General features: G+C 31.7%; 1 protein-coding gene across 2 annotated transcripts in view; it reads right to left on the minus strand.

Moving 5' to 3' along the window:
- LOC139491691 (recQ-mediated genome instability protein 1-like) overlaps nucleotides 1-27,305 on the minus strand; it is a 28,610-nt gene extending 1,305 nt beyond the window's left edge. Inside the window, exons 1-13 of one of the 2 annotated variants that reach the window (XM_071279504.1) lie at nucleotides 27,199-27,305; nucleotides 24,202-24,319; nucleotides 21,419-21,565; nucleotides 18,587-18,691; nucleotides 15,785-15,904; nucleotides 11,473-11,606; nucleotides 10,860-11,017; nucleotides 10,296-10,333; nucleotides 6,755-7,421; nucleotides 5,930-6,015; nucleotides 3,768-3,881; nucleotides 2,123-2,164; nucleotides 39-92 (exon numbers count right to left, since the gene is read on the minus strand). In XM_071279504.1, coding sequence (XP_071135605.1) covers nucleotides 39-92; nucleotides 2,123-2,164; nucleotides 3,768-3,881; nucleotides 5,930-6,015; nucleotides 6,755-7,421; nucleotides 10,296-10,333; nucleotides 10,860-11,017; nucleotides 11,473-11,606; nucleotides 15,785-15,904; nucleotides 18,587-18,691; nucleotides 21,419-21,565; nucleotides 24,202-24,309 — 1,773 coding nt within the window. In that variant the 5' untranslated portion in view covers nucleotides 24,310-24,319; nucleotides 27,199-27,305. Of the gene's footprint in view, nucleotides 1-38; nucleotides 93-2,122; nucleotides 2,165-3,767; nucleotides 3,882-5,929; nucleotides 6,016-6,754; nucleotides 7,422-10,295; nucleotides 10,334-10,859; nucleotides 11,018-11,472; nucleotides 11,607-15,784; nucleotides 15,905-18,586; nucleotides 18,692-21,418; nucleotides 21,566-24,201; nucleotides 24,320-27,072 lie in introns of both variants that reach the window. The other variant, XM_071279503.1, reaches the window with a different exon arrangement.
- Nucleotides 27,306-27,914: the final 609 nt, after the last annotated feature.

Consider the following 27,914-nt stretch of genomic DNA (forward strand, 5'->3'; position numbering starts at 1 on the left):
TGTATAAATTTACAATTATTATTATTATGATACATTACCTGTGTCAATCTTTCCTTCACATGACAATCTGTTTTGGCCGTTCTTCTCATTACCTATCAGAAAAAATATTAAATAATAAATTATCTAAAGAAGATGTTAAGCATAAAAGGCCAACCGGTGAATTCAATGCTAAAGCATGGCGGCCATGTTTTATTGGTGCAGGAAGCTATAGTACAAAAAGAGACCTGCAAAATTCTGCTTGAAACTAGCAATCTTAATTAGTTAATCCAGTGATGCAGCTTAACATCTGACCTGTCAGACCTAAAAGGACAGAAATTTAGAGGGTCAGCAAATGATTTAGTTGACCAGTAAAATATTATTACTGTTTGTGGCCTTTTTAAAAAAATTAAATGATAAAAACCATCACAGAAAATAAACCAAAAAATGTTCACCCCTTTTGTCTTATTTACAAGCTTTGGTAACTATATCACCGCAAGTTTCTTAAATATTTAAAAAAATATAAAAAAAAATAAAATAAGAATGTGTTCCCAGTACACGGATGCCCCACTCACACTATTATTTTCTATGTTCAGTGGACCCTGAAATTGGAGTAAAAACTCCAATTTGGCATAAAATTAGAAAGATCATATCATATGGAAAATGTTGCTAAGTTTCAAGTTGATTGGACTTCAACATCATCAAAAACTACCTTGACCAAAAACTTTAACCTGAAGCGGGACAGACGGAGGAACAGATGAAAAGACGAACAGACGCACAGACCAGAAATATAACGCCCCTCTACGGAAGAATGGTAAACCTAATAAGCTACAGTATATGTTTGTGACTCCAGGGTTAATTTCATTTAACAGTTACACTGAAGGCAATATTTTTCATATGAAACAGGTGTGACATACTATGATCTGATGGTATAACACCAAGAGTTATCTCCCAAACACCCGAGCTAAAATTCAAACAAGCTTAAGAGTTTTCTTCCTTACTTCAGAGTGAAAATCAACCGTCTCTACAGAACATGACTTCCAAATGAGCATCAGAGTTATCTCCCATACTCAAGAAAAAAGATATCCAAACAAGCATAAGAGTTATTTTCTTATTAATGTCTATAGATATAGGAAGATGTGGTATGAGTGCCAATGAGACAACTCTCCATCCAAATAACAATTAATATGAAAGTACACCATTATAAGTACAGCCTTCAACACGGAGCCTTGGCAAGCTATAAAAGGCCCCAAAAATTACTAGTGTAAAACTATTCAAAAGGGAAAACCAATGGTCTAATCTATATAAAAAAAAATTGTAAGGGTTCCGCAGAACCCAGTGTCTCGCCTACTTTTGCTGTAAATCGCAGGCTCAACAAAAATGAGGAAAAAAATCAATAAAAATATTCCACTTGATACTATCTTATGATTGTAAGAAGCTTCTGTCCAAGTTTGGTAAAAATTTAGGATAGTTAATGAATCTAATAAGTGTTTTGAAAACTTTAACTGCAGACTGTATGTAATGTTAACTGGAAGAAAATCTAAGTCCATTTAAAAGTAAAATACAGAAAAAAATGCAGTTATCTTTTTACAAAATTTACTTCTGGATACTATCTTATGATCATAAATAAGCTTCTGTCCAAGTTTGGTACAAACCCAGAAAAGTTTAAGAAAGTTATTAAAATTTAAAAAACTTTAACCACAGGGTGAATGTAATGTTTCCCCGCAGAAAAACTAAGTCCATTTAAAAGTAAAATACGGAAAAAACGGAATTTTATTTTTACAAAATTTACATCTGGATACTATCTTATGATCACAAACAAGCTTCTGTCCAAGTTTGGTAGAAATCCAGTATAGGTTAAGAAAACTTTAACTACAGAATGAATATTTGTGGACGCCACCGCTGGAATGTAGGATCGCTTAGTCTCGCTTTTTCGACTAAAGTCGAAGGCTCGACAACTAGATAAGAAAAACACATGTGAACTACATAAACTATGTCTGAAATTTACTTTATTAATTTTAAATAAACTTGACAAGAAGAAAAGAAAAAATTGTAAGTTGATCGTTGCCATAACTAGAAGATTAGAATGCAATATCTTGTTATTAAATATTTGATAATCATACCTTAGACACATTTATTTGCTTACCTGGCTTTCAGCTGCAGAAAATCCAATGAGTTCTGTTAATACCTGTAAGAACAATTACAATATATACATTCTATTTTAGAGCAACATATAATATACTCACAACACATAGAATACTATAAATGTAAAGTTTGATCGTCAATCATTCCAACAATCAACATTATATAAGTACCCAATTCTGTATATTGCATTCACCTATAGCTAGTATGTCTGTGCCTCTGTCTGTGTATCTGTCCTATGAACTTTTAAGTTAAATTTGAAAGGATGATGTATTGCTACTGTGCAAACAACATCCCTTTATTTACATTCACACATATTCATTCAATCCTCCAAGATTTCATATATTTTTAAGCAAGGTGTGCAATTTGGTTGTCACCTTAATTTTTAAGATGATTGTATATAGATATACTGTTATCATATGAAATTTGGTGATTTACAAGGCAATTGTACAATTAAAGGGGGAAAGTGTTGTTGACTATACTGTTGTGTCATGGAGTGCCCTTAGGGGTGTTTAATATTTTAGAATGATAAATTTCAAAACTTCTGTCTGACTGCCATTGTATGTAAGAATATCTGTTTACGCATTCCTAAATGTAGATGTTAAAGGGTTAAACATTCCCCACACCTCATAACCATAAAATAGAATTGGTTCAATTGTATGATCAAACACAAAGTTTTAAAAGCATTCAGTGAAAATAAATCTTTTGATAATTTGAAGTATGCTTATGAGGCTTTTCTAAAGAGTTCTTCTTGTGCAAAAGGGAAAGATTTTGATGCACAAAAGTTATTATTTGTATCAATTTACACATTCACACAACATATTTTTAATCTTGGATTGTCTACCTGCCTTGTTTAAAATGAAAAACAAAATGTTGTTGGTACAAATGTATTTACAAGGTTAAGACACTAATCATCACAATATTGATTAAGTAAAAGTTTCTTTTGAAGTCAGACTTTAGAGAATTTTACAGTAAAATAATGTTGTCTGCATACATTAATCAATGAAATGAAGTTGTTTAACGTTATGGTATACAGTCTGCATATATTTTTTGTAAATCATTAATAAAGATATTAAAAAGATTAGGACTAAAGTTATTGCCCTGTTTAACCAATTAATTGATTTTGTTACAGCCTTCTATTAAATGTTTTTTTTTATGTTTGGATCAGCCTCTAAAACTTGAGTTGTCTCTTGAGTTATCTTGTATACTAAAGAGGCCAATTACCACGTGTCATACTACTTAGTACTGGTTTATTGAAAAAATGTTGAGAATGAATCAATTCAGTATTCTTAAACTTCTATTGAGGTATCAATAGACCCTGTAAGTAAATTTTATTTGAAGTCGGCATATATATTTATGATAAAAGACAAAACATAGAGCTCTGATACGGAATATCATAAACAAAATCATGCAGCATCATACTAATACTAATACTGTCATTACAAACAATTCTAATGAAAAGAAAATAAGACATAACAGTGGACCTGTTGAGAAAGTGAAAGAACTTTACCCCTTGTCACTCTACTATTGTGCTGCCCTTGACCCCCTGCCAGCTGATTTTGAATGTTGTTCCTGTGGAACCAAGCTACCCCTCTGGTAAAGTTCTGTTATGTAAAAACATACATAATAATGATAAGTTATATACTAACCTTGTTAGAAAGATCAACATCCATGCTGGCAGTTCCATCATTTATCTTGACCGGTAAACACCATCTTTTAGAATCTGGACATTCAAGTTTTCCAATTAGTGTTGATATATAAGCCTATGAATGTGTAATTTAAAGAATGTACAGTATTTTATAGTATATACGTCATGTATAAAGTAAACTAATTAGTAAAAGCAGAAAATTATGTGATAACATATACATTTAGAAGCAGATGGTTCTCCTAATATAGATATATAATACAGATTTTAATTTGCAGCCCCTAAAAACAACAACATATGTATGAAACCCATATGTATGAACAAGTGTGACTGTCTACTTTTAAAAACCCTCCACACAAAAGTTTATATACAAAAATGTTACTCTTGCTAATTACCTGAAAATACAGAATTGTGCATACCGATACATCTGCTTGAAAATTAGTTAAACAGATTCTTATGCAAACCATACAACATATCTATTGCTTGTTATCATTTTGTTTTCTCTTCAGGGAACTTTATAAGGAAATCCAATATTTAGCCACGATAAAAGCCCTCCTTTTGATGATTTAAAAATAGTTTGCAATGCAGCACAGGTTCTGCCCATTGTTGAAGATAATATAATAATTAATATAAATTTTATTTTATTATTGTGTCACATACTGATTGAACATTATACAATGACATAATAAAAATATACATTAAAACAATCAGTACCAAGCCATAAGATTGGCTTATGAGATACATATCTACAAAACATTTCACATTTAAATATATGTAAATATAACATTTCCTAAAATTTGGTTTTTGTACAATTTCAAAAAGATTTATTGTTTAAATAATTACAAATTCAATTAAAAATTCATAATGAAGATAAAACACCACTAATTCAGGTCTGGTCAGAAAGAACATACCAGATGGTAGTAGATTAAAAAAAAAGAACTTTTTATGTATAGGTGTTTCTTTCAAAATTTGAAGAATAATTTGATAATTTTGTTATCAAATGAAAGCTAAATGACTGGTGATTTTTGAAGAACACATTTTGACTGATTATTTGAATAATAAAATAATATAAATGGAGAATGTGTTCCCATGGACACAGATGGTGCCTCTGCTTGCATGCAACATTATAAAGGGACATAACTCAAGAACGATAAAAGTGGCCCTACCAAAATTTGTAATTGATCTGAGTTTTATGGTATAAGTATTGTGTATAGGTTTCATAATGATTGGTTGGGGCAAACTTAAGTTACAGAAAGGAAACTAAAAATTTTGCATTTTTTTACATTTATAAAGGGGCAAACTCTAGAACAGTTAGAATGACGCAACCAAAATTCAAACTTGATCTTTATTTTGTGGTAATAAGCATTGTGTGTATAAGTTTCATAATATTTGGTTGAGGCAAACTTATTTTAGAGAACAGAAGCGAAAAATTTGCAATTTTTTCATTTATAAAGGGGCATAACTCTAAAATAGTTAAAGTAACGCTACCAAAATTCAAACTTGATCCAATCTAATTAAAATGAAATCTTCGCACTGTTCAGCGACAAAGTATAAAAAAATTGAGTGAGTACAGATTTAATCTTAATAAGTTTGAACTTGATCTTTATTTTGTGGAAATAAGCATTGTTATTTGGATGGAGAGTTGTCTCATTGGCACTCACACCAGATCTTTCTATATCTATTGTGTATAAGTTTTATAACATTTTGATGAGGCCAACTAAATTAGAGAACGGAAACTAAAAATTTTGAAACTTTTCCATTTATAAAGGGGCATAACTCTAGAACGGTTAAAGTGAAACCACGGAAATTCAAAGTGTTGATCTGTGTTTTGTGGTAATAAGCATTGTGTATAAGTTTCATAAGATTTGGTTTAGTCAAACTCATGTTAGGGAACAAAACCAATTTTGGGACATACATACAGATGGACAAGGGTGAAACTCTGCTACATTGGGGGCATAAAAATGAATGAAATTTAAAAAGCAGGGTACATTTTGCTTGTTTTCTCAGATCTGAAGAACCTGTTTAAGTACTTCTTAATTTCCCACAATTAGCATGCTATTATATGCAATTGAAGTGGTATTGCATTGGCATAAATTTGTATTTTTTCCCCCTTCTTTCTTTGTTAAGTTATTACTTATTCCTTCAATTATAAAATTCTGATCTTACCTTGACCTTGAAACTGATAAGTTGCTGTGTTTGTAAATATTTCTTGACAACACTCAGGTATGTCCATGGATCATAGCTCAAATTAACTGTAAAAAAAAATCTCAATACATGATGGCCAAAACTGGCGTATTATTAACAACATAACATTATCTCAAGTTATCTTTATCTATCTATAAATAATATGTAATATGGATAGGCTCATCCCATTTAAAGAGGTTTAAAATGTCTGTTTATAAATGACCATTTCCGCTTTTAGTAAAATGGAGGCATAAGTCACTGTTCAAGACACCAATGTAGAGTGATATGGTATTTTTTGCTCACCTGGCCTGGCTTAATTTGCAAAAATTAAAATTCAACAAGAAATGTATGAGTCAGAGTGCAAATTTATACATTTAAAGGAGACTTACCTCTAGTAAAATTATTGAGTCATGCTGATTTTCTAACCAACCTAGAGATTGGTTTGGCATACATTTTATGAGCCAAATAAAAAAAAATGCAGGATTGAGGAGAATAACTTACAATGCAAATTTTTAAATAATTCTAAATATTTGCAGTGATATAACTCTTTGAAAAAACATTTCAACATTACTACAAACACTATTACATATGATGTGTGTGCTGGTCAAGTGGAGTTTTCACCAGTTACAGAAAAAATCTTACTCTTACAGTTTAGTAGTAATATTGCATATTGATAAAGAACTACTCCAAAAAGAACCCTAGTTGTCATCTGACAAGACTTTCTTACAGTTAGTATTTCATTTAAACAATCCAATACATTGTATGACACATTAATTATATATAAAGATAATACTTGACTGACTTTACCTTCCTGTGATAAACACTTCCGGCCTTCTCTGTTGGTATTGTTTTCAGGTGAAGGAGCTACTTCAATTTTAATATCAATATCTACATCAGATCTACCACTGACAATGCCACCTTCTAATTTCATGTTTAGGACAGGTCCTTTCCACTGATCTGCAGCTGATACATCACGTCTTATATACTCTCCTACATCAGAATTTGACACATATGACCTCCTTTTGCAATTTTGATTGTCTACTGGTGATATTAATTGCCTCTTCTTTGTGATACCAACTTGTAATTTTTCATTTGTATCTAATTTAGTCCTTGAATTAGTGAAATCTGACATGTCAAAGTCGTCATCAAAGTCTTCCTCCACAAAATTCATGTTTGTTACATCCTCTTGTTTAGGTGAAGCTCTTGGTAAGCTTTGTCTTAGTGAACTCATTTGTACATGTTTGTCTTGATGAGGAAATTGATTGTTTATGTTTGAATTTAAAGATGTGATATTATTACGATTGACAATTGATACTTTAGTGACTTTTGGAGGATGAATATTCACACAACTGCCATTCTGAGATTGAAGAGGTAAGGTTGTAGCTGTTGAATTACTACAATTCAAACCTACGGTGTCTGTAAAACCATCCATATCATCATCTAAAAAAACATCCAGTGGCAAGTCTTCATCAAACTGAAATATAAAAAATACCAGTACAGTATATGTAAACATTCTGGAATTACAACTGTAAAAAAAGAAGATGTGGTATGATTGCCAATGAGACAACTCTCCACAAGAGACCAAAATAACACCAAAATAACACAGAAATTAACAATTATAGGTCACCATATGGCCTTCAACAATGAGAAAAGCTCGTACCCCATAGTCGGGCCCTGAAATGACAATGTAAAAACAATTCAATCGAGAAAACTAACGGCTTAATTTATGTCAAAATTGAACAATAAACAAACAACAACCACTGAATTACAGGCTCCTGACTTGGGACAGGCAACTGTGTTGGTTTTTGAGTACAGGCATGTAGTAACCTGTACGCAAAAACGCAGTTGTGTACATATGAGAAAATTTGAGAAAAATAAAAATAAGGTAAATCTAGTATGAATAAAACTTAAGTAATAGAATAAATTAAAAAGTATTATACAAACATGTTAACAGTCACTTTGTCGCTATATTCTGTTCCGAAAACTAGTATTCTTTTTTCTTTACGGAACCAGCATAATGATTGTGTTGTTGAAAGTATGAAGTGTGTGTTTAGTGATTAACTAGATCTTCTAAGGATGATTGTTGGTAATTCTGGTTGCCATTGGTAAAGTAAAATTCAAAGGAAAGATTATTTGCAAATGTGAATGCACGACACTGCCAACAGATGCCAAGTCATGGAAATAAGTTGAACTATAGAGAATATCTGAATAAATTTTACAAAGCATTTAAAACTCTACATGAGAAAAGCCAAATCTAAGAAAATAATAATAAGTATAGACAAGGGACACATCGATCTTGAATGTTAATGAAAGCCATGTCATTAACACTTCTTATTTCTAGTTTATAAGTACCTTTGAGAAAAATTTCCTAGAAAAGGTGATAAGCTGTCCTAAAATATATCTATAAATCACTGTTCTAGATGGATAATTCAGACCTATAAATCACTGTTCTAGATGGATAATTCAGACCTATAAATCACCGTTCTATATGGATAATTCAGACCTATAAATCACTGTTCTATATGGATAATTCAGACCTATAAATCACTGTTCTATATGGATAATTCAGACCTATAAATCACTGTTCTATGTGGATAATTCAGACCTATAAATCACCGTTCTATGTGGATAATTCAGACCTATAAATCACCGTTCAATGTGGATAATTCAGACCTATAAATCACTGTTCTATATGGATAATTCAGACCTATAAATCACTGTTCTATGTGGATAATTCAGACCTATAAATCACCGTTCTATATGGATAATTCAGACCTATAAATCACCGTTCTATATGGATAATTCAGACCTATAAATCACCGTTCTATGTGGATAATTCAGACCTATAAATCACCGTTCTATGTGGATAATTCAGACCTATAAATCACCGTTCTATATGGATAATTCAGACCTATAAATCACCGTTCTATATGGATAATTCAGACCTATAAATCACTGTTCTATATGGATAATTCAGACCTATAAATCACTTTTCTATATGGATAATTCAGACCTATAAATCACCGTTCTATGTGGATAATTCAGACCTATAAATCACTATTCTATATGGATAATTCAGACCTATAAATCACTGTTCTATATGGATAATTCAGACCTATAAATCACCGTTCTATATGGATAATTCAGACCTATAAATCACCGTTCTATATGGATAATTCAGACCTATAAATCACCGTTCTATATGGATAATTCAGACCTATAAATCACTGTTCTATATGGATAATTCAGACCTATAAATCACTGTTCTAGATGGATAATTCAGACCTATAAATCACCGTTCTATATGGATAATTCAGACCTATAAATCACCGTTCTATATGGATAATTCAGACCTATAAATCACTGTTCTAGATGGATAATTCAGACCTATAAATCACCGTTCTATATGGATAATTCAGACCTATAAATCACTGTTCTAGATGGATAATTCAGACCTATAAATCACCGTTCTATGTGGATAATTCAGACCTATAAATCACTGTTCTATATGGATAATTCAGACCTATAAATCACTGTTCTATGTGGATAATTCAGACCTATAAATCACCGTTCTATATGGATAATTCAGACCTATAAATCACCGTTCTATATGGATAATTCAGACCTATAAATCACCGTTCTATGTGGATAATTCAGACCTATAAATCACCGTTCTATGTGGATAATTCAGACCTATAAATCACCGTTCTATATGGATAATTCAGACCTATAAATCACCGTTCTATATGGATAATTCAGACCTATAAATCACTGTTCTATATGGATAATTCAGACCTATAAATCACTTTTCTATATGGATAATTCAGACCTATAAATCACCGTTCTATGTGGATAATTCAGACCTATAAATCACTATTCTATATGGATAATTCAGACCTATAAATCACTGTTCTATATGGATAATTCAGACCTATAAATCACCGTTCTATATGGATAATTCAGACCTATAAATCACCGTTCTATATGGATAATTCAGACCTATAAATCACCGTTCTATATGGATAATTCAGACCTATAAATCACTGTTCTATATGGATAATTCAGACCTATAAATCACTGTTCTAGATGGATAATTCAGACCTAAATGTTGTATTCTAATGAATTATGAGGATGGTAAAGGGTTAGTTTCTTGCAACATGTTTTGCCAATTTTATATAACGTGCAGCCGTGAAAAAGGTTTGTTCTTCACTGTGTTTCGTGAAATAGGTAAAAAGATCAACGTACAAGAAATTTTTAATTGTTCGTTCATCATGAAATGGCAATTTCATTTCGAGTTCTTCTGTGTAGATATTCCCCTTTACGCCCCTCAGCTGATTAATCATCTTACCTCATCAATGACAGACATTTCTTTTTGTTTTAATGTTTCTGAAAAATATAAATTAATGGTATTTTTCATTTAAAGAATTTTGCCTCTGGAATTCATAATAATTACATTTTTATATTGAATTCATATTTGCACCTTACTTTGGACTTTGATCAAAATCAAAAATTAAAAAAACTCAAAAATTATGAAGATCAAGTTTTTTTGTCAGTCACAAGCACATAAAACTTAACAGTGTATTTCTCTTAGACAATTTTTAAGTTTTCTGTGAAGCACATGTTCCTCCTACAAAACTGACTATTTGAAGTGTTCATTGGATTTGTCACCTTTACAGGCTGTTGTTACCTGCTGAGGATTATCTTGGTTTAAATCAACTGGCAGACAAAGAGGATATATAAAATCACAGCAACAAATTTATTTATGGATTGTTGAGTTGCTCTATGTTTACCCTCAAGTTGCTTTCATTTTTCAGTAACCAATTGGTGTTTGATTTACACCACATCAGCAAAAAAAAACTTAATCCCATGGTGACAGTCACAAATTAAATAAATAATAGGTAACAATATTTACCAGAATTGGTTTTCTTTTGGCTTATTGATACTGCACCCCTAGTTCCATATTTATTATCTCTAGTAATCACAGGCTTATTATCAGACTTTGTATTAACTGTAGGTCCTCCTTCAAATTCCTGTCTGTATTGTTTACCAGCATTGGAAATATTGTTTTCTCTGAAATATATTTATTACAAGAATGTGTCCATAATACACAGATTCCCAACTGCATGGCATTATCATTTTCTCTGTTTAGTGGACTGTGAAAATGTAGTGGACTGTGAAAATGGGGTAAAAACTCTAATTTGCCATTAAAGTTAGAAAGATCACATCACAGGGAACATATCGATAAAACTTAAAATTAAAAAAAAACCTAAGGATTTTCTTATCCCAGGAATAGATAACCTTACCTTGTTAGCCGTATTTGGCACAACTTTTGGGAATTTTGGGTCCTCAATGCCCTTAAACTTTATACTCATTAGGTTTTATAACTATTTTGATCTGAGCCTCACTGATGAGTCTTATGTAGACGAAATGGTGTCTGGCGTATTAAATTATAATCCTGTTACCTTTGATAACTATTAAGGCAAATCTGAAAGAATGTTTGTACAATTATGCACATATTAACTTACAAAGTCAATTGAAGGATGTTTTTATGTGTGTTAGATTCCATTAAAGTATCAACTTCCCCTCCTAAAACAGATACATTTTCTTCTTTCAACATCAATAGTCCATGACGACATAGTATTTTTCCTGTTACAAGAATCTGAAAATATACATATAGATAATAATAAATATTTTTCTTAAAATATTTCCTTATTATCCCAAGACTACTGCATATCAGAGCCAGGCTGATAAGCCATTAGGTTCTGGTACCAGAACAAGGGATGATAATGGGACTGATATCAGAATTGCTGTGCCACTTCTTTATCATATACAATGTAAGTACAATGCAAAATGTTTTTATAAAACCATTTGTTTTGTAATTGTTTTAAACATTTTATTAAATAACATATGTGTAGAGGAAAGCTTTGTGTAGGCTTAGTCTGTTGCTCACTCTAATAAGATTTAGTTGAATAAAATATTGTTTATATGAAATTTTCTAACTGAACATGTATAAAAAGTGTAAAACACCTAAAAAATTAAGCTAGAGGAGTAAAAAGAGCTTGTGTCACTAACCTAGTTCTATATAAAATTGAGAATGGAAACATGTCAAATAGACAACAACCAAAGCAGAAACAGCCCAAGGCCAACCAGCAAGAAAATCAAGCTCTCAGAGGCAGGCTTCAGCTGGCCCAGTAGCAACTAAAGGCTCTCAAGAGCCTGTGTCGCGCACCTGATTTGTTTTGAAAACCATGTAAAAATAGATTAAAATCATAACTGAGACCCTAATAATGATTGAGCCCAAATTTGGTTTAATATTGGCCCTGTAAAAAAGTAAAAAAATCATTGTGGCCATCTTGAACAGTAAATTGGCAACAAAGTAGCAACACTTAATCAGCACCTCATAAGGAACATTTATGCTATTTTTGGTTTCATTTGATTCAGTGTTCCTCTTGAAGAAGCATTTGTACGTATTTCCTATAGGGTCTTATGTTATTCTATGTCCAAAGCTGACGACCATCTTGAATGATGGTTGGGCTACAAAGTAACAACACTTTTTCAGCAACAATACTTGGTCAGGTGACCTTATTAGGAATATTAATCATGCCATGTTTTATTTTATTTCATTCAGTGGTTCTCTATAAGACAACACTTGTATGTATTTCCCATAGGGTGCTATGTTAAACTAAGTCCCTCTCTGGTGGCTATCTTGAATAATCGGCTTCAATGTAACAACAATTGGTCATGCAACTCATAAGGAATATTCATGTTGTATCTTTTTTTAAAGATTATACTTAGGTAGCTCTGACCACTTATTCAAGGATTAAAACCATTGATTTGGACCTGGTCAGAACAAAGTACATGCAAGAAAATACTACAAATTTGTAGAACCATTGTTAAAAGTTCCTTTTGAAAATTATTTAAAAATTCGAATAGGAGGGCATATAGGATAGAAATATTCAGTAACTAGGAATTCGATGAGGGATGCTTATGAAAATGCATTGCACAGTACTGTGGATGCATTATTATTTGTTGGATACCAATTTTTCGTGGGTTTCGTGGAAACAGGTGAACCATGAATTCTTGTTCAACAAATAACATATTTCAAATAAGCTTTGTATAAAGAGACTGACAAAACCACGAAATCAAATATCCAGGAATATGCAAGTTTTCAGCAATCCACGAAAAATTGATACGAACGAAAAATAAATGAATTCACGGTATTTGGGCCTGGTCAGAACAAAGAACATACAAGAAAGAACTACAAATTTGTAAAACCATTGTTAAAAATTCCTTTTAAAAATAAATAATAAATAGGAGGGTATATCTATAATACTAAAATTACGAGGTCCAATTTGTCAGCCGTCATCACGTAAAAACGATGAATGAAAGAATTCAACTTTATATATAACTAATATAGTACAATGGTGTTGATTAAAAATTACACCACTCTAGGCCCATTTGTTTTCCACGTAATTAATATTGCCAATAATTATCAAGTTCCGGATCGAGTCCGACATCGATACCAATAGTATATTCACCTGTTACCTTAACCCGAATAATTCAGTCGTTATATTCCGCTGATCTACGAAGGCTACATTAACCTCGTTTGGGAGAAAATCGGACACGGAAAAGGCTTGAATTATTCGAGTTACTGTTACCTATTACCTTATCTGTACGTTCCGCATCTGACAGGCGCACCACCAAACAGTGTATTTAGAATTTTGCTGTATACTGTTGAGTAAAAAATATTCCATTCCAGGCCCTTTTGTTTTCTAATTATTAATTTTACCGGGCGTATGACATTTGCGCCGATTTTGAAAATATTCATTCTTTCATTTGCGCTGATTTCATTTTTTCATTTGCGCCGATTTTAATTTTGCTCCTAATTAGATTTACAGGTACGTTAATACTTGTACATGTACTATACTATATAATACCATTGGTAAAACCAGTTATAAATGTTGTTCATTTATGTTAATTTTGATTCATATTGTTCTGGAACTTCGTTGTAACACGATGGACATATCATGCATATTGCACACTGAAACGAGCCAAAGAGGGCCATACATATTGGAAGGTTAGTGTTCTGAAACATAACAACATATCCTACAAACGTACCATAAAATCGTGTAAAGCCAGGGTCACCACGGATTCTATCGTCAAAACACAGAACCAGTATATCATGTGGAATATGTCCGAAAGACAGAGGCTAAAGAACTATGGGTACGGTCAAGGAAAAAGTCTGGAGATGTATCTTGTAGGCCTTCTTCCACCTCTCCATGGTGAGCAGGGGACAACAGTTATATACATGTCATGATTGACAATTCATTAAATTTGTACAAGTGGCTAACGGGAAAGGTCTATAATGATAAATGAAAAATAACATGACTTGGATGGAGAGTTCCCTCATTGGCACTCATACCACATCTTCTTATATCTATTGTAATTTACCTGTAAAATAAACGGCGCAAATGAAAAAAAAATCGGCGCAAATGCAAAACGCCGATATTACTAATAATTGATAGGTTCCAGGTCGACGGGTTCAAACAGAAAGATTTTGAAAGCAGAGAAAACTGTGCACCTTATACATGTTATAGTCGACATGACCTTATCAGATACTAAAATAAGGCATACGCATAGTTATATATCAGTAACGGACCCGCGATATCACGGGTGTGTTCTAGTAGAATAGAAATATTCAGTAACAAGGAATTTGATGAGGGATGCTTATGAAGATGCATTGCACAGTACTGTTGATTCATTATTATTCGTTGGATACAAATATTTGTGGATTTCATGGATATAGTTTAATCACAAAAATTAAATGATCAACGAATGACTAAATTTCTATAGGAATGTATGGAGATTTTGGCAAAGCAAACAAATCAAATACCCACGAACATGTAAGTTTTGTTAAATCCATGAAAATTGGTACGCACTAAAATAAATGAATCCACAGTATATAAAGTTGCTTTAATACTTGAAGTTTTTAACTTAATTTCAGGAAGATCTGATTTGTTCCGAAAAAAAAAATGCAACGAACATTTCATACGATGGAAGGATGGACAGAAGGAGGTAAACCCTCTTAAAAATTTTCCAATTGACCCCCATTTTTCTTTTTATAAATCTTTTACATGTATAATTATAAGCCATCTGATAAAGTCTTATAAAATCCTTGTTATTTTTTAATAGGTTTTGGGCACTTAAATTTGTGAATGATAAAGCTATGAAAAATTAAGAGAGAACATATAACCCCCCAAATTTAAATGGCTTATATCTCGAAAACAAGCACATTGACCTATATATTTTTTTGCTCTTTTGGATCCTTTACTAATCCCCTATCAATATATACTAGTGTTATGAAAAGCTTGTTATTTTGAAACTGATTAGCGAACCTCCTTAAGTATAAAATAAAAATTGTCCTCTCAAATCATCTATGCAATATTTGTTTGAAGTCTGTTTTATTAATTGTTTTACAAAGATTTACAGTTATGGTAAGGATTTAGAAGAAAGGCACAGAAGAAGAAATTCTTTTTAGGTAAAACAAACAAGCTATAGTCTGTTATCGAATGTCGACAAAGTATGAAGAGAATAGACATTTTTGTAATACATGTGTATTTACTGTTTTTAGCGGGAAAAGCTTATATATATCTTGAACTTGGAGATACATTTTGATTTTTAACCATAATGATCGTGACTCAGTTGCTATTCTAGCAAAAAGCTAATTTGGTGAAAATTGGCCAAAAAGGGTCCCTAACCAAAAAAACACCAACGATTTAATTAAATTGCAAAGTAGAAAAATGCAGGAACAATTATCACTGAGTTTAGTCCACAAACCTTACAACCAGGGTGTAGGTTATTATTCAGGCATCGTATAGGTTCATACTCCATTCCTTGTACATCACACATACCATCTGTCAACTTTAACATTAGCATTCTCTTAGCTTTTGGTTCCCACTAAGAGAAATAGACAATACACAAACTGTAAATTCAGAAATTATTGCATGGTTTTTATTATTGGGAAAAATGCAACAGAGTTGTAAATGCAATAATTTCAACTTGCATTTTGAAATATTTTATATATATAATGCTCTTCAACTTTGTATTTATTTGGCTTTTTAACTATTTTGATCTGAGCGTCACTGATGAGTCTTATGTAGACGAAACGCGCGTCTGGCGTATAAAATTATAATCCTGGTACTTTTGATAACTATTTACACCACTGGGTCGATACCACTGCTGGTGGACGTTTTGTCCCCGAGGGTATCACCAGCCCAGTAGTAGGCACTTCGATGTTGACATGAATATCAATTATATGGTCATTTTATAAATTTTCTGTTTACAAAACTTTGAATTTTTCGAAAAACTAAGGATTTTCTTACCCCAGGAGTAGATTACCTTAGCCATATTTGGCACAACTTTTAGGAATTTTTGATCCTCAATGCTCTTCAACTTTGTATTTATTTGGCTTTTTAACTATTTTGATCTGAGCGTCACTGATGAGTCTTATGTAGACGAAACGCGCGTCTGGCGTATAAAATTATAATCCTGGTACTTTTGATAACTATTATATGAATTTAACAGGATTTTTCTCAAAAGCTTAAAATTAAAATCGCATTTAAGTCTTAAATGATAAAATCGCAATAATAAATCATTAATGCACACAATAATAAATCATTAATGCACACAATAATAAATCATTAATGCACACAATAATTTCAGAATTTACAGTACACTAAAGGAATTATAACATTAATTTGTATACAAATTCAAATCCTTCAAAAAAAAGTTGAAAGGGGCTTACACTTAACAATTAGTCTGAGATTACTACTGCCAGTGTAAAAGTGTAATATTAACCCATTTATCAGTAAACTACAGTTACATTTAACAAGTAGATACAGTCTGGGGTTAAAGTTTGTTACTGTCAAACCTTCATAGAATTTTATCATCATCTTAAAAAGAAGATGTGGTTGATTGCCAATGAGACAACTCTCCACAAGAGACCATTTAATGACACAGAAATTAAAAACTTTTAATAAATAATTCCCCCCCAAAAAATCAAATGAGCACAGAAATGCACTATCCGTTGAAACTAAAAACAAGAGGCTTCATGATAATTTCAAAATTAAAAACTAGTCAAATCTAAGTTCATGTAATCACTGAAGGGTAAGTAATTGCTTTTATTTTTCAGTGGGAAGTAAAATTAAACAATGTATTGTAAAAACATTGGTTGCAGCTGATTCAACTACAATTATCTATGGACAAAGATAGATAACTCCAATTTTACAGAATACTTTAACAATGCCAATGTTGAAACTTGCAGATATTTTAATATTGATAGAACTGAAAGACATTGTAATCTCTGTAATGCTAATGAACTTGGTGATGAGTTTCATTACTCATTCAAATGTACCTTTTTCAACAACAATTTTTAAATATATGTTATAACCCAAATGTTTCAAAATCTAAAGAACTGATGAATAGATCAGATTTATTTACACTTACTGGAATAGCAAAATTTTGCAAAAGTGTTATTGAAAACTTTTAGTACATGTGCTTAATCATGTTACTATAATTTGTACTTCCGCCACATATCAGTATTAATTATATGTACTATTATTGCATCTTTGTTTACCATTTTGTTCTAATGTAAATATGTTCACCCTTTTATTGTTTGTTAAAAAATGTTGCACTTACATACCCCATGTGGGGCTTCAGTGAAATAAAATGTCTTATGTCTTTTATGTCTTATGGCATCAATGATTTTTTAAAACAGATCTTCGATTCCTGCACCTTGCATATTATGTAATTTTCTTGACAAGTATCAGGTCAGTTTGTAACTTGTATAATAATTTTCAAAATATAACCCAATTAACACATTTTAAATCTTTTCTTCTATTTTTAGACATGACAGCCGATTGAAGATTGAAAGGAATAAAAAAAAAACCAAATGCATCATTTTCTAAATAATTCAGAAATGGAGTCTTAATTTTTTGTTTTTGCCATGGGTTCGTTTTGGAAATAGAAAGCAAATTCCAATGTTAGATTGGACTTTAAAATAAATAAAATCTACAAAAATATATTCAAAGATGCGTATAGACAACAATTGTATTTATCAATGTTACTAGGGAACACATGTATGTGTTTACTTTAAGCATGTGTGTTCAAATCATGTTTAATTTGATTGGACAAACAGGTAATATCAATCATGATAACTAAATGATAGAATTTAAGTGCTAAATAATAGTATTTTAGTATAGAATTGTCATTCAAGGTTCGCCTATCTGACAGTACAGTTTTGTTTTTTACCCACCCACCCAACCTTTTAAGACTTCATAGTAATGTACATAGTATGTTATGTAGTAAATAGTTTATATGATACCTGTATGTATTACTGTAATGATTTTTTTCTTCAGCTTATAGAATATTTTTCTATTGTAGATTGTGTTTATATGTAAAAGTAAGCATATTCAGAGTAGTGTTACTCACAGGTTAGTAAGCATAATCAGAGTAGTGTTACTCACAGGTTAGTAAGCATATTCAGAGTAGTGTTACTCACAGGTTAGAAAGCATATTCAGAGTTGAGTAGTGTTACTCACAGGTTAGTAAGCATATTCAGAGTTGAGTAGTGTTACTCACAGGTCTGTGTGTATCAGCTGACACATCTACATTTGCATTATCTGTCCCTGTAACTCTCTGCAGCTGACTATAACAAGACTGACTGATGTCAACCATAGAATCAATCTACAAAACAATTTTTTTTTTACTGAAACTAAACTAACTTACACATCATTTACTCTAGATCTATTTATTTCTATGGATTGAGAAAAAGAAATTTCTAACAAGATTTTTTCATTTGAAGTAAGTGACCATGACCTATTATCTAATAATAGATAAGCTTCTTCCTGCTATGTATACAATGTAACCTGCCTAACCCAATACCCTGCTTTAACCGACGCATTTTCATGGTCCCAAAATATACCTATCTTTGCAGAAAAAACCTGAGTATTCTGACACCCTAATTAATCCGACCTTTTTTTCTGGTCCCCCAGTGTGTTCGATAAGACAGGTCCCACTGTATCATTCATCTGTATGATCTGTATCAGTTTTATTCCAATCAAGCAAGGCAAATTCAAGTTAACACCCAGAAAGTCATTTTTCATTTTTTCCCTATCTTTTGCCAAAGTATTCTTGACTGATGACCAATTGACCCCAAAGTATATATCGGCTTCTTTTCCTACTCTGTACACCAGTTTCAATCCAATCATGCAAGTAAAACTGGCAACAATTTTTCAAAAAACCAATCCATTTTTTTTTTCAACTGCAACCTTGACCTTTGACCACTAACATGATTAAAGGGATTATTTCCCATTCTTCATGTTTCTAAATTTAAAGCTTTGACAAATATTTTTTTTTCTGACAATGTACATTTGTTGTTTTGTTTTTAGTTTTAGCCAAGATGTTGTATCTTTCATTACACTTTTGATTTTTGATATCTCCTTAGTGTATTTTCTATCTTGTTGTTCAAATGATGAAAGTAAATTTAAACTACAGTAAAAATGCTCCAATGACTTCCATCTTGGTGAATCTCCAAGTTTACAAATATGCAGTTTGAATTGAGAAATCATTTTTAACAGTAAGTTATTGAGAAAAGAGTCCCAGTTATTAGTGGTCTATGATTACTTAAGAAATGAGTCATTTTCTCTCATTATGCTATTTAAATTTTTCCCTGTTCACCTGCCTAATTACTCACACAAAAGCTTCCGAAATGACAAAAGTATTTACTGGAAGGAATAAAGCAGAATCTAGTTAAGTGGGCTTGCAGCTATGAATAATTTTTTTTTAATATACTTAATAGAAAAATAAAATAATACTAGAGGCTCTAAAGAGACTGTGTCGCTCACCTTGGTATATATGTGCATATTAAGCAAAGGACACGGATGGATTCATGACAAAATTGTGTTTTGTTGACCATGATGTGTTTGAAGATCTTACTTTACTGAACATTCTTGCTGCTCACAATTATCTCTATCTATAATGGACTTGGCCCAATAGTAACAGTGGAAAATATTTTGTAAAAATTAAAAAATTATGAAAATTGTTAAATATTGACTATAAAGGGCAATAACTCCTTAAGGGGTCAATTGAACATTTTGGTAATGTTAACTTATTTGTAGGTCTTACTTTGCTGTACACTATTGCTGTTTACAGTTTATCTCTATCTTAGTAATATTGAAGATAATAAGCAAAAGCTGCAAAATGTTCTTAAATTTACCAATTCAGGGGTAGCAATCCAACAACGGGTTGCGTGATTGGTCTGAAAATTCAGGGCAGATAGATCTTCACCCAATGATCAATCTTATTTCGCGTCAGATTTGCTTTAAATGCTTTGGTTTCAGAGATAAGAGCCATAAACTGCATTTCCCCTATGTACTATATTTAGCTATTTCGGCCATCTTGGTTTGCGGGCGGGTTCATCGGACACTTTTTTTAAACAAGATACCCTAAGGATGATTGTGGACATGTTTGGTTAAATTTTCTCAGTAGTTTCAGAGGAGAAGATTTTTGTAAGATTACAAAAATTTACAAAAAAATGTTAAAAATTGACTATAAAGGGCAATAACTCATTAAGGGGTCAACTTACCATTTTGGTCATGTTGACTTATTTGTAGATCTTACTTTGCTGTACATTATTGCTGTTAACAGTTTATCTCTATCTAATAGTATTCAAGATAATAACCAACCAGATGCTCTGCAGGGCGCAGCTTTATACAACCGCAGTGGTCAAACCCTGAAAAGTTGGGGCAAGTATGGACACAACATTCAAGCTTGATACAGCTCTAAATTTGGATTGTGATTCAGTAGTTGACACATCATAGGTTTCTGACACAGAATGAATGTGGTCTAATGAACTATGCTGTTGAATATCAATCCCCTGAAAAAAAATATTTGTAGAAAAATTCTTTTTAATATCTGAAATCTGAAATGAGAAAAATTTTGCACCCCTACCCTACTGATGATTGTGACCAAGTTTGGTTAAATTTGGCCCAGTAGGTTCCCAGTAGTTTCAGAGGAGAAGATTTCTGTAAAATTTTACGGACGCCGGACGACAAGTGATGAGAAAAGCTCTCTTGACCTTTCAGGTCAGGTGAGCTAAAAAAAAAAATGGCATTTTTGCATCAAAGGAAGATAATTTGGAGCTTTTTCAAAGATATGTACATTTTAAAAGTCATCTAATGCCAAAACGAATTCATTTTTTGGTTGATTTTTGTACCATATGATGAAGTAACAACTAATAAAGTAATAAATAAAATTTGTAATGAAAAAGAGAATGTTTAAATTTTTGCTGAAATTGTGAATGAGTACCCTCGAGTCTCAATGTTAAGGGGGTCTATAATTCTGTTTAAAAGCACCAGACTCTGTGCCCACATTATATTTTTATGACTGAAGATATTTTAAGAATTTGTTTACCTGTAAAGCAAACTTTCCATTTAGCTGAAACTTGTCAGAATTGTTGATCTGTTCTGGCAGGCATTGTGTTCCTAGTTCATGTAAGTCTGATAACAACCATTGTTCAAATACCAACTTATTAACCTGTTGTTGTGATGGTGTACTTCCCTGTCAAGACAATGTCTATCATTACAGCTAATTTCATACTGATGTAGAGCAAGACCTTGGTTAGCTTGCTTGCTTTGTTTGTATATTGCACAATAGTAATTTGAACAACTTCCAACCAAATTTAAATATAATATATACTATGACTATAAATTCTGTTTCAAGATGTCAATCTTAATTACAAAGCCTTGGTAAACGTTTATACAAACAAAGCAAGCAAGCCAACCAAAGTTTTATTCTACAAGCATTAGTAAATTAGCTTTAACAGCATATTATAAATCAACTTTGTAAAGAAAGGCTAAATTATACTGAAGTATCCAAGCACGTGATTTGTGATTTATACTAAATTATTCAGTGTCTGTAAGATACACAATAATAGCCCTGCATGTAATATCATATGAAAGAAAGTTATTATTCATTTTACTCTTGACTAAAATATAAAATTTACATATAAATATCAATTAATTCCAGGAACCTACATGTCTACTTTGTTTTAATTTGAATATAGTTATTTATAATGAATGTTGAATTTTATAGGTCCGAACCTACATGTCTACTTTGTTTTAATTTGAATATAGTTATTTATAATGAATGTTGAATTTTATAGGTCAGAACCTACATGTCTACTTTGTTTTAATTTGAATATAGTTATTTATACTGAATGTTGAAATTTATAGGTCAGTACCACTGCCTGTTAAATACTAAAAATATGGATATATTCATTGTATCCATAGGAAGAAATAAGGCATTACCTTTATGATGTGAAGTGAAGAAAACAGAGAATGTTTGACTTTAATTGAATGATCTTAACAACAAAATATTTTCAATTTTGACAAAAAATATGAAATCTAGATCACTTTCAATTGAATAAAAATATATTGTGTACCTGACTTTAATTGCATATATATATATATATTCAATTAACAGTGAAATCTGAGTTCAAACTGTAATTAACCTGTTTACTAAATTTCAATTTGATAAGACCATATATTTACATTAACTACCTGATTGAGCAAAAATTTTACTTCACATTCGAAGTTCAGAGAAATAAGAATTCATAATAGATATAGGAAGATGTGGTATGAGTGCCAATGACACAACTCTCCATCCAAATAACAATTTATAAAAGTAAACCATTATAAAACACTAATTTGGCATATATTCTAAAATATAAAATTAAGGACATGCATTATGCATGCAATGAGACGACCAGCATCCAGAGACCATATGATGTAAATGAAGGACAATGCATGACCTTCAAAAATAAGCCAAATCTGTACAGTATAGTAATTAAAGGACAATAACTCCAATAAGGGTTCCTAAAACTAATTCTTCCTACTGTCTTACTTGTAGATCTTGTCTTGGTGATCATTTTCATTTTTAAGTTTCTGTCTACATGTATCTATCGTAGTTTTTAAGATAAAAGACAAAATTGAAGAAAAATTGGTAAAAATCGTTATCAACATGATCAAGGGATATCACTCTATAAATAAGAAGTTTACTGACGTTTTCAAGCTTGAAAACTTTTGTGTAGATCTTATTTTTCTGATCATTTTTGAAATGTAAAGTTTCTCTGTAACAATTTTACTGAAATAGTAAAATTATAAATAGTAATATAGTAAAATTTCAATTTATTTGTCATTTAAGGGCAAGAAATTCTTTAAGAGGTCACCTGACAGTTATGACATACCTATATATGGACAATTGCTAGAACTCAACATTCTGAACATTTCTGCTACTGTCAGATTTTCAATATTTATGTTTATAATGATTTTCAAAATATTAAAAAGACTTGCATTATTACCCTACATTCTATTTTTAGTCATGGTGGCCATCTTGGTAGGCAGACAGGGACATTGGACACATTTTTTAAAGCTAGATTCCTTTGCCAATTTCATTTAAATCTGGTTTCAGTATTTTCAGAGGAGAAGATTTTTTTAAAAGTTAACAGATGACAACAGTGGACTGACACCAAGTGATGAGAAAAGCTCACTTGGCACTTTCGGCCAGGTGAGCTAAACAGCTGTTGGAACTTGGCAGCTGAAAGTGTCTTAAATAAAATAGTCTAGAAGTAGACATATGAGTAAAAAGGCATATTTTAAGATCTAGATGATCATTGAAAGATTTTAATAAACAGCTGCCCCATGAGCTGTGAAAGAATTTTCGAGTTATTGACCGAAAACTGGAAAATCACCCTTTTTTTAATGAATAAACCCCCAAAAAGTACACAGATGCCCTACTCACACTATCATTTTCCATGTTTTGTGAACAGTGCAATTGGGGTAAAAACTCTAATATGGCATTACCGTTAAAATTTGAAAGATCATATCATAAGGAACATGCATACTAAGTTTCAAGTTGATTGGACTTCAATTTCATCAAAAACTACCTTGACCAAAAACTTTAACCTGAAGCGGGACAGACGAACGAACTGATGGATGGACAGACCCACAGACCAGAAAACACAATGTCCCTCTACTATTGTGAGTAGGGCATAAAAACGAAAGAGAGCTCATGTCAATTGATCAAGCAAATTGGTTGAAGCGTTTTTGGGTTAATGTCGGACATGTTGTTGACGGACTGACAGACAACGGTATACCATAATACATCCCGTAAACAGAAGTATAAAAAAAGAATACCTGATTCTCTTCTCTAATCCATTCCACACAAGCTTCCAACCAATCATTTGGAGCATTGATAAACTTTGACTTCAGCCATGTTGCTGCAGCTGATATGCAATTGTTCATTGGTTCACATCTAATAACACATGCATAATAAAATTACATTAATAAACTGCTTTTCATTTAAATTTATTCATTTTTATAAGTTGTTAATAGTGGCTTTGTATTACAAAATGTAGCTGTAAGTTATAGCGAGTACTATCAGATCAGTACTTAGTGTCTTTTTATTGTGGGGATATACATGTACATGTACAAGTACCCAGCAACGTCCATTCTATGTTTTTGTTAGAGATGTATTTTTATTTGTATCCTTCTAATGAGTTAAGCCTTCTTCAACGGATTTTTATAGTTCGTTCTTAATCTTATGTTGTACTGTTACAAGACTGTCCCAGGTTAGGTGGAGGGTTGGTATCAGGGGTTGAATTTAAGCATTTTTTGTGTACTGGCCAGCCGGACCAGTGGACTGAAAAAAAAAACTGGTCCAGCTCCAAAACTACTGGTCCTGTAAAAATGACATTCATTTGACACACTAATGCAAATCTAACTTAAAATTTGAAGATCCTCTTATTAGTAATACAAATATATATTGCTTATTTAAGTCTGTCTCTGCAAATTTTTCACATGTTATACAATTCATTACATTGCGATCAATTATAAAATTTAACCATTCAAGATGTCTTTTTTCAGTGATTTTTCCGAAAAGGACCGAAAAGAACCGAAAATGAGATCGAAGTTTTTTGTAATCGAAGAAAATTAGCAAATTGCAAAATTATATAAGTCTATTATAATTAATAAAAAGATATTTTTCACAAAAGTTTATTATTAGGTTTTGAAACCTTATACTGCGACAGGACTACATATAATAACTTACTGTACATATGAAAAATTATAGGTAGGGTCGGATGTCTATCTTATGGAATAGAAAGCATAGAACAGACAAGAAAATAAAAGATATTTATTCATAACTGTCAAACAATCCTTCTACGTGAATTATATTTATAAGCTAAGTGCCATTATTTTGTTCAATCTTGGTCGCTTATTCATTTTGAACATTACAACAGTTCCTTATAATTTTTTTGGAATGGGTTCCATTCATCAGTGAACATATATCATGTATATATAACACGGACATTCGGACAATCGGTCAAAAACAAAATAAAACAAAATATCGTTTAAAACATGACGGAAAACTTTACAGGAGTTATTGAATAAATACGAATATTTCGTTCTTTTCCTGTGTGTGTATGTGTATTAAATATTAAATGAAAACACATTGATTGTTACTTTGACACGTTAAACCTTTCAAGGATTTGAATTTGTCAAGGAAAAGCCCCGTTATCTCCATGCACAAGTTTCTCTATAGATACATGTAGCACCATAGGCCAACATTTATCACCATCTGACATTATTTCACTAATCTACATATCTGTTTTAAGTGGTTTAGTAGATAAAATTAATAGAAATCAACAGGCCATTAACTTTTTGAATGTAAATGTACATGTACATGCCTGTACCAAGTCAGGAGCCTGTAAATTATACAGTGCCAGTGGTTGTCGTTTATTGATGTGTTACATATTTGTTTTTCATTCATTTTTTTTAACATAAATGAGGCCGTTTGTTAACTCCTATGTATCGTTTTGCATTTGTCATTTTGGGGCCTTTTTAGGGCATACATGTACGATACAGTTTTGATCCCGTATTTACAGTTTGATGAAAATTTCCATATAGTAATAGTGATATAGGATATTTTTTGAATGATTAAATCAAATATGTAATAAAAAATATACCTTCATGAGCTACTCTTTGAGTTAAATGAGGTCGAAATTTTGTATATTTGCTCAAAATTCGGATTTGTGGCCGTATTTTCCTTTTCGAAAGAAAGCCATAACTTTTTTTGTTTTAAAAGATAAACACAAATTGTTTTTTGTTAAATAATTTGTAATTTCTGTATTCTATAAGTATCCTAAACACTTATGCATTTTTTATTCAGAAATAACTCAAATTTTATTATTTATCAAATGGTCATGAATTGAGAAAAAAACGTATTTTTTTGCTGTATATTTATCAACATTATAAAAATTGCACTATTTACAGATAAATATAAAATTTGGTTCACATAATCTCCCTGCAAAATGAAACAAAATGTCGTTTTAAAAAAAAGGGGTCCATGCACTCGTTTTAAAATTAAATAAGTTTGAATGATAAAAATCAGTCGAAAAATGCATCTTTTCTCGGTATGTCGAAGTTTGACGTCGCGAAAATAACATTTTACGTTAGCAATGTCATTACCTTCCCTGTAACTGTATCGTATGCCCTTTAAGCTGACAATGAGGAAATTTTATGGGTTTTGCTCATTGTAGAACGCTGACCGCTGTAAGTTGAACATAGTTGTTATTTTCTGTGTTATTTGGTCTCTTGTGGAGCATTCATTAAAATGAGGATTCTTGTGTAATAGTGGTCACTTTGTTTACTTGTTTATTCTATCTATTTTGGGAAATTGGTTAACTTTAAAATTACTTATAGTTCCTTAACTCTTTCTTCCGAGACCGGCCATGAAATTGTCCTTGTCGGACTTCCTGTTCTGGCACATGCCCGGCCGTGCTCGTTGTCCATAGGAACTATAAGTACGACGTCACTCACCGGGTTCGGGGCAGTCTACACTAAGGATTTGAAATGAGCAGACGCTCATACTTTGGCTTGCGAATATGGAACCTTTATTTATACAAGTAGACTAGCCACCTCCGTATATTGATTTATGTAAACTTATGTTCAACCATAAATTATGTATGTCTTCAAATAAACATCTTGTTTATATTTAGTTTTACGTACTTTGTCCGATATCCCAGAACTTGGGTAGACAACGGGAAAACGAAGCCAGTGGAAACTCCCGTTACACTTGTAAAAGGTCTACACAATCGATAGAAGAGTACTGTTCTTATGTCAAATTTCATTCACCTGCAAAATTATAAATAAATAAATTTTGGCGCTTTCCTGTCGTCTGAAATCACATCTGAGAAAGGGAGAGGAACGACAAATTAGTATACTTGTAACTTGTATTCCATATATCCTCCTCCAATAAAGGAGCACCTCAATCAGTATTCCACCACCAGATTAAAAGTATATGTATAAGCAAGGGCGTATAACTAACATACGTCCTTGGTATAAGTTAATGTTTAAAATATAAAATTCACGTAGGTAGTCATCTATCATCTTTAAAAAAATATATCAATAGTGTTGTGTATGGACCGGACATATGTACCGTGTCGGCGTAAAAATATGCCGAACTAGTTCGGCGGCAATATCATGAAATTTAAAATTTTAATAGAGACTCGTCGAGACAGAGACGTGTAAGTCTCTGGTAGAGACAATTTCAATTGATTTCGTACTATAATATATTAGTACCAATTAAACACCCTGGCAGTTCCAGCTCCGACCCGCTTACATGACAGGATAACTCAAATATGATAATCATAGTTCTAAACACAATTATCATATATTTTTAATGGACCGGCCTACATAGAAAATTAGGTATCAAATAAAGTACAACAAAACGCATAATTAAAGCACCTCAAGATATTTATTATATCAAGTTACATAAGATAAAAATTGAAGTCAGTGCCGATGATTAAAGTATACACATAAACAATCTTACTTTTGAACTGCCATCTCCT

This window comes from Mytilus edulis, chromosome 10, assembly GCF_963676685.1.
Source record: "Mytilus edulis chromosome 10, xbMytEdul2.2, whole genome shotgun sequence".
NCBI classification, from domain to species: Eukaryota; Metazoa; Mollusca; class Bivalvia; order Mytilida; family Mytilidae; genus Mytilus; species Mytilus edulis.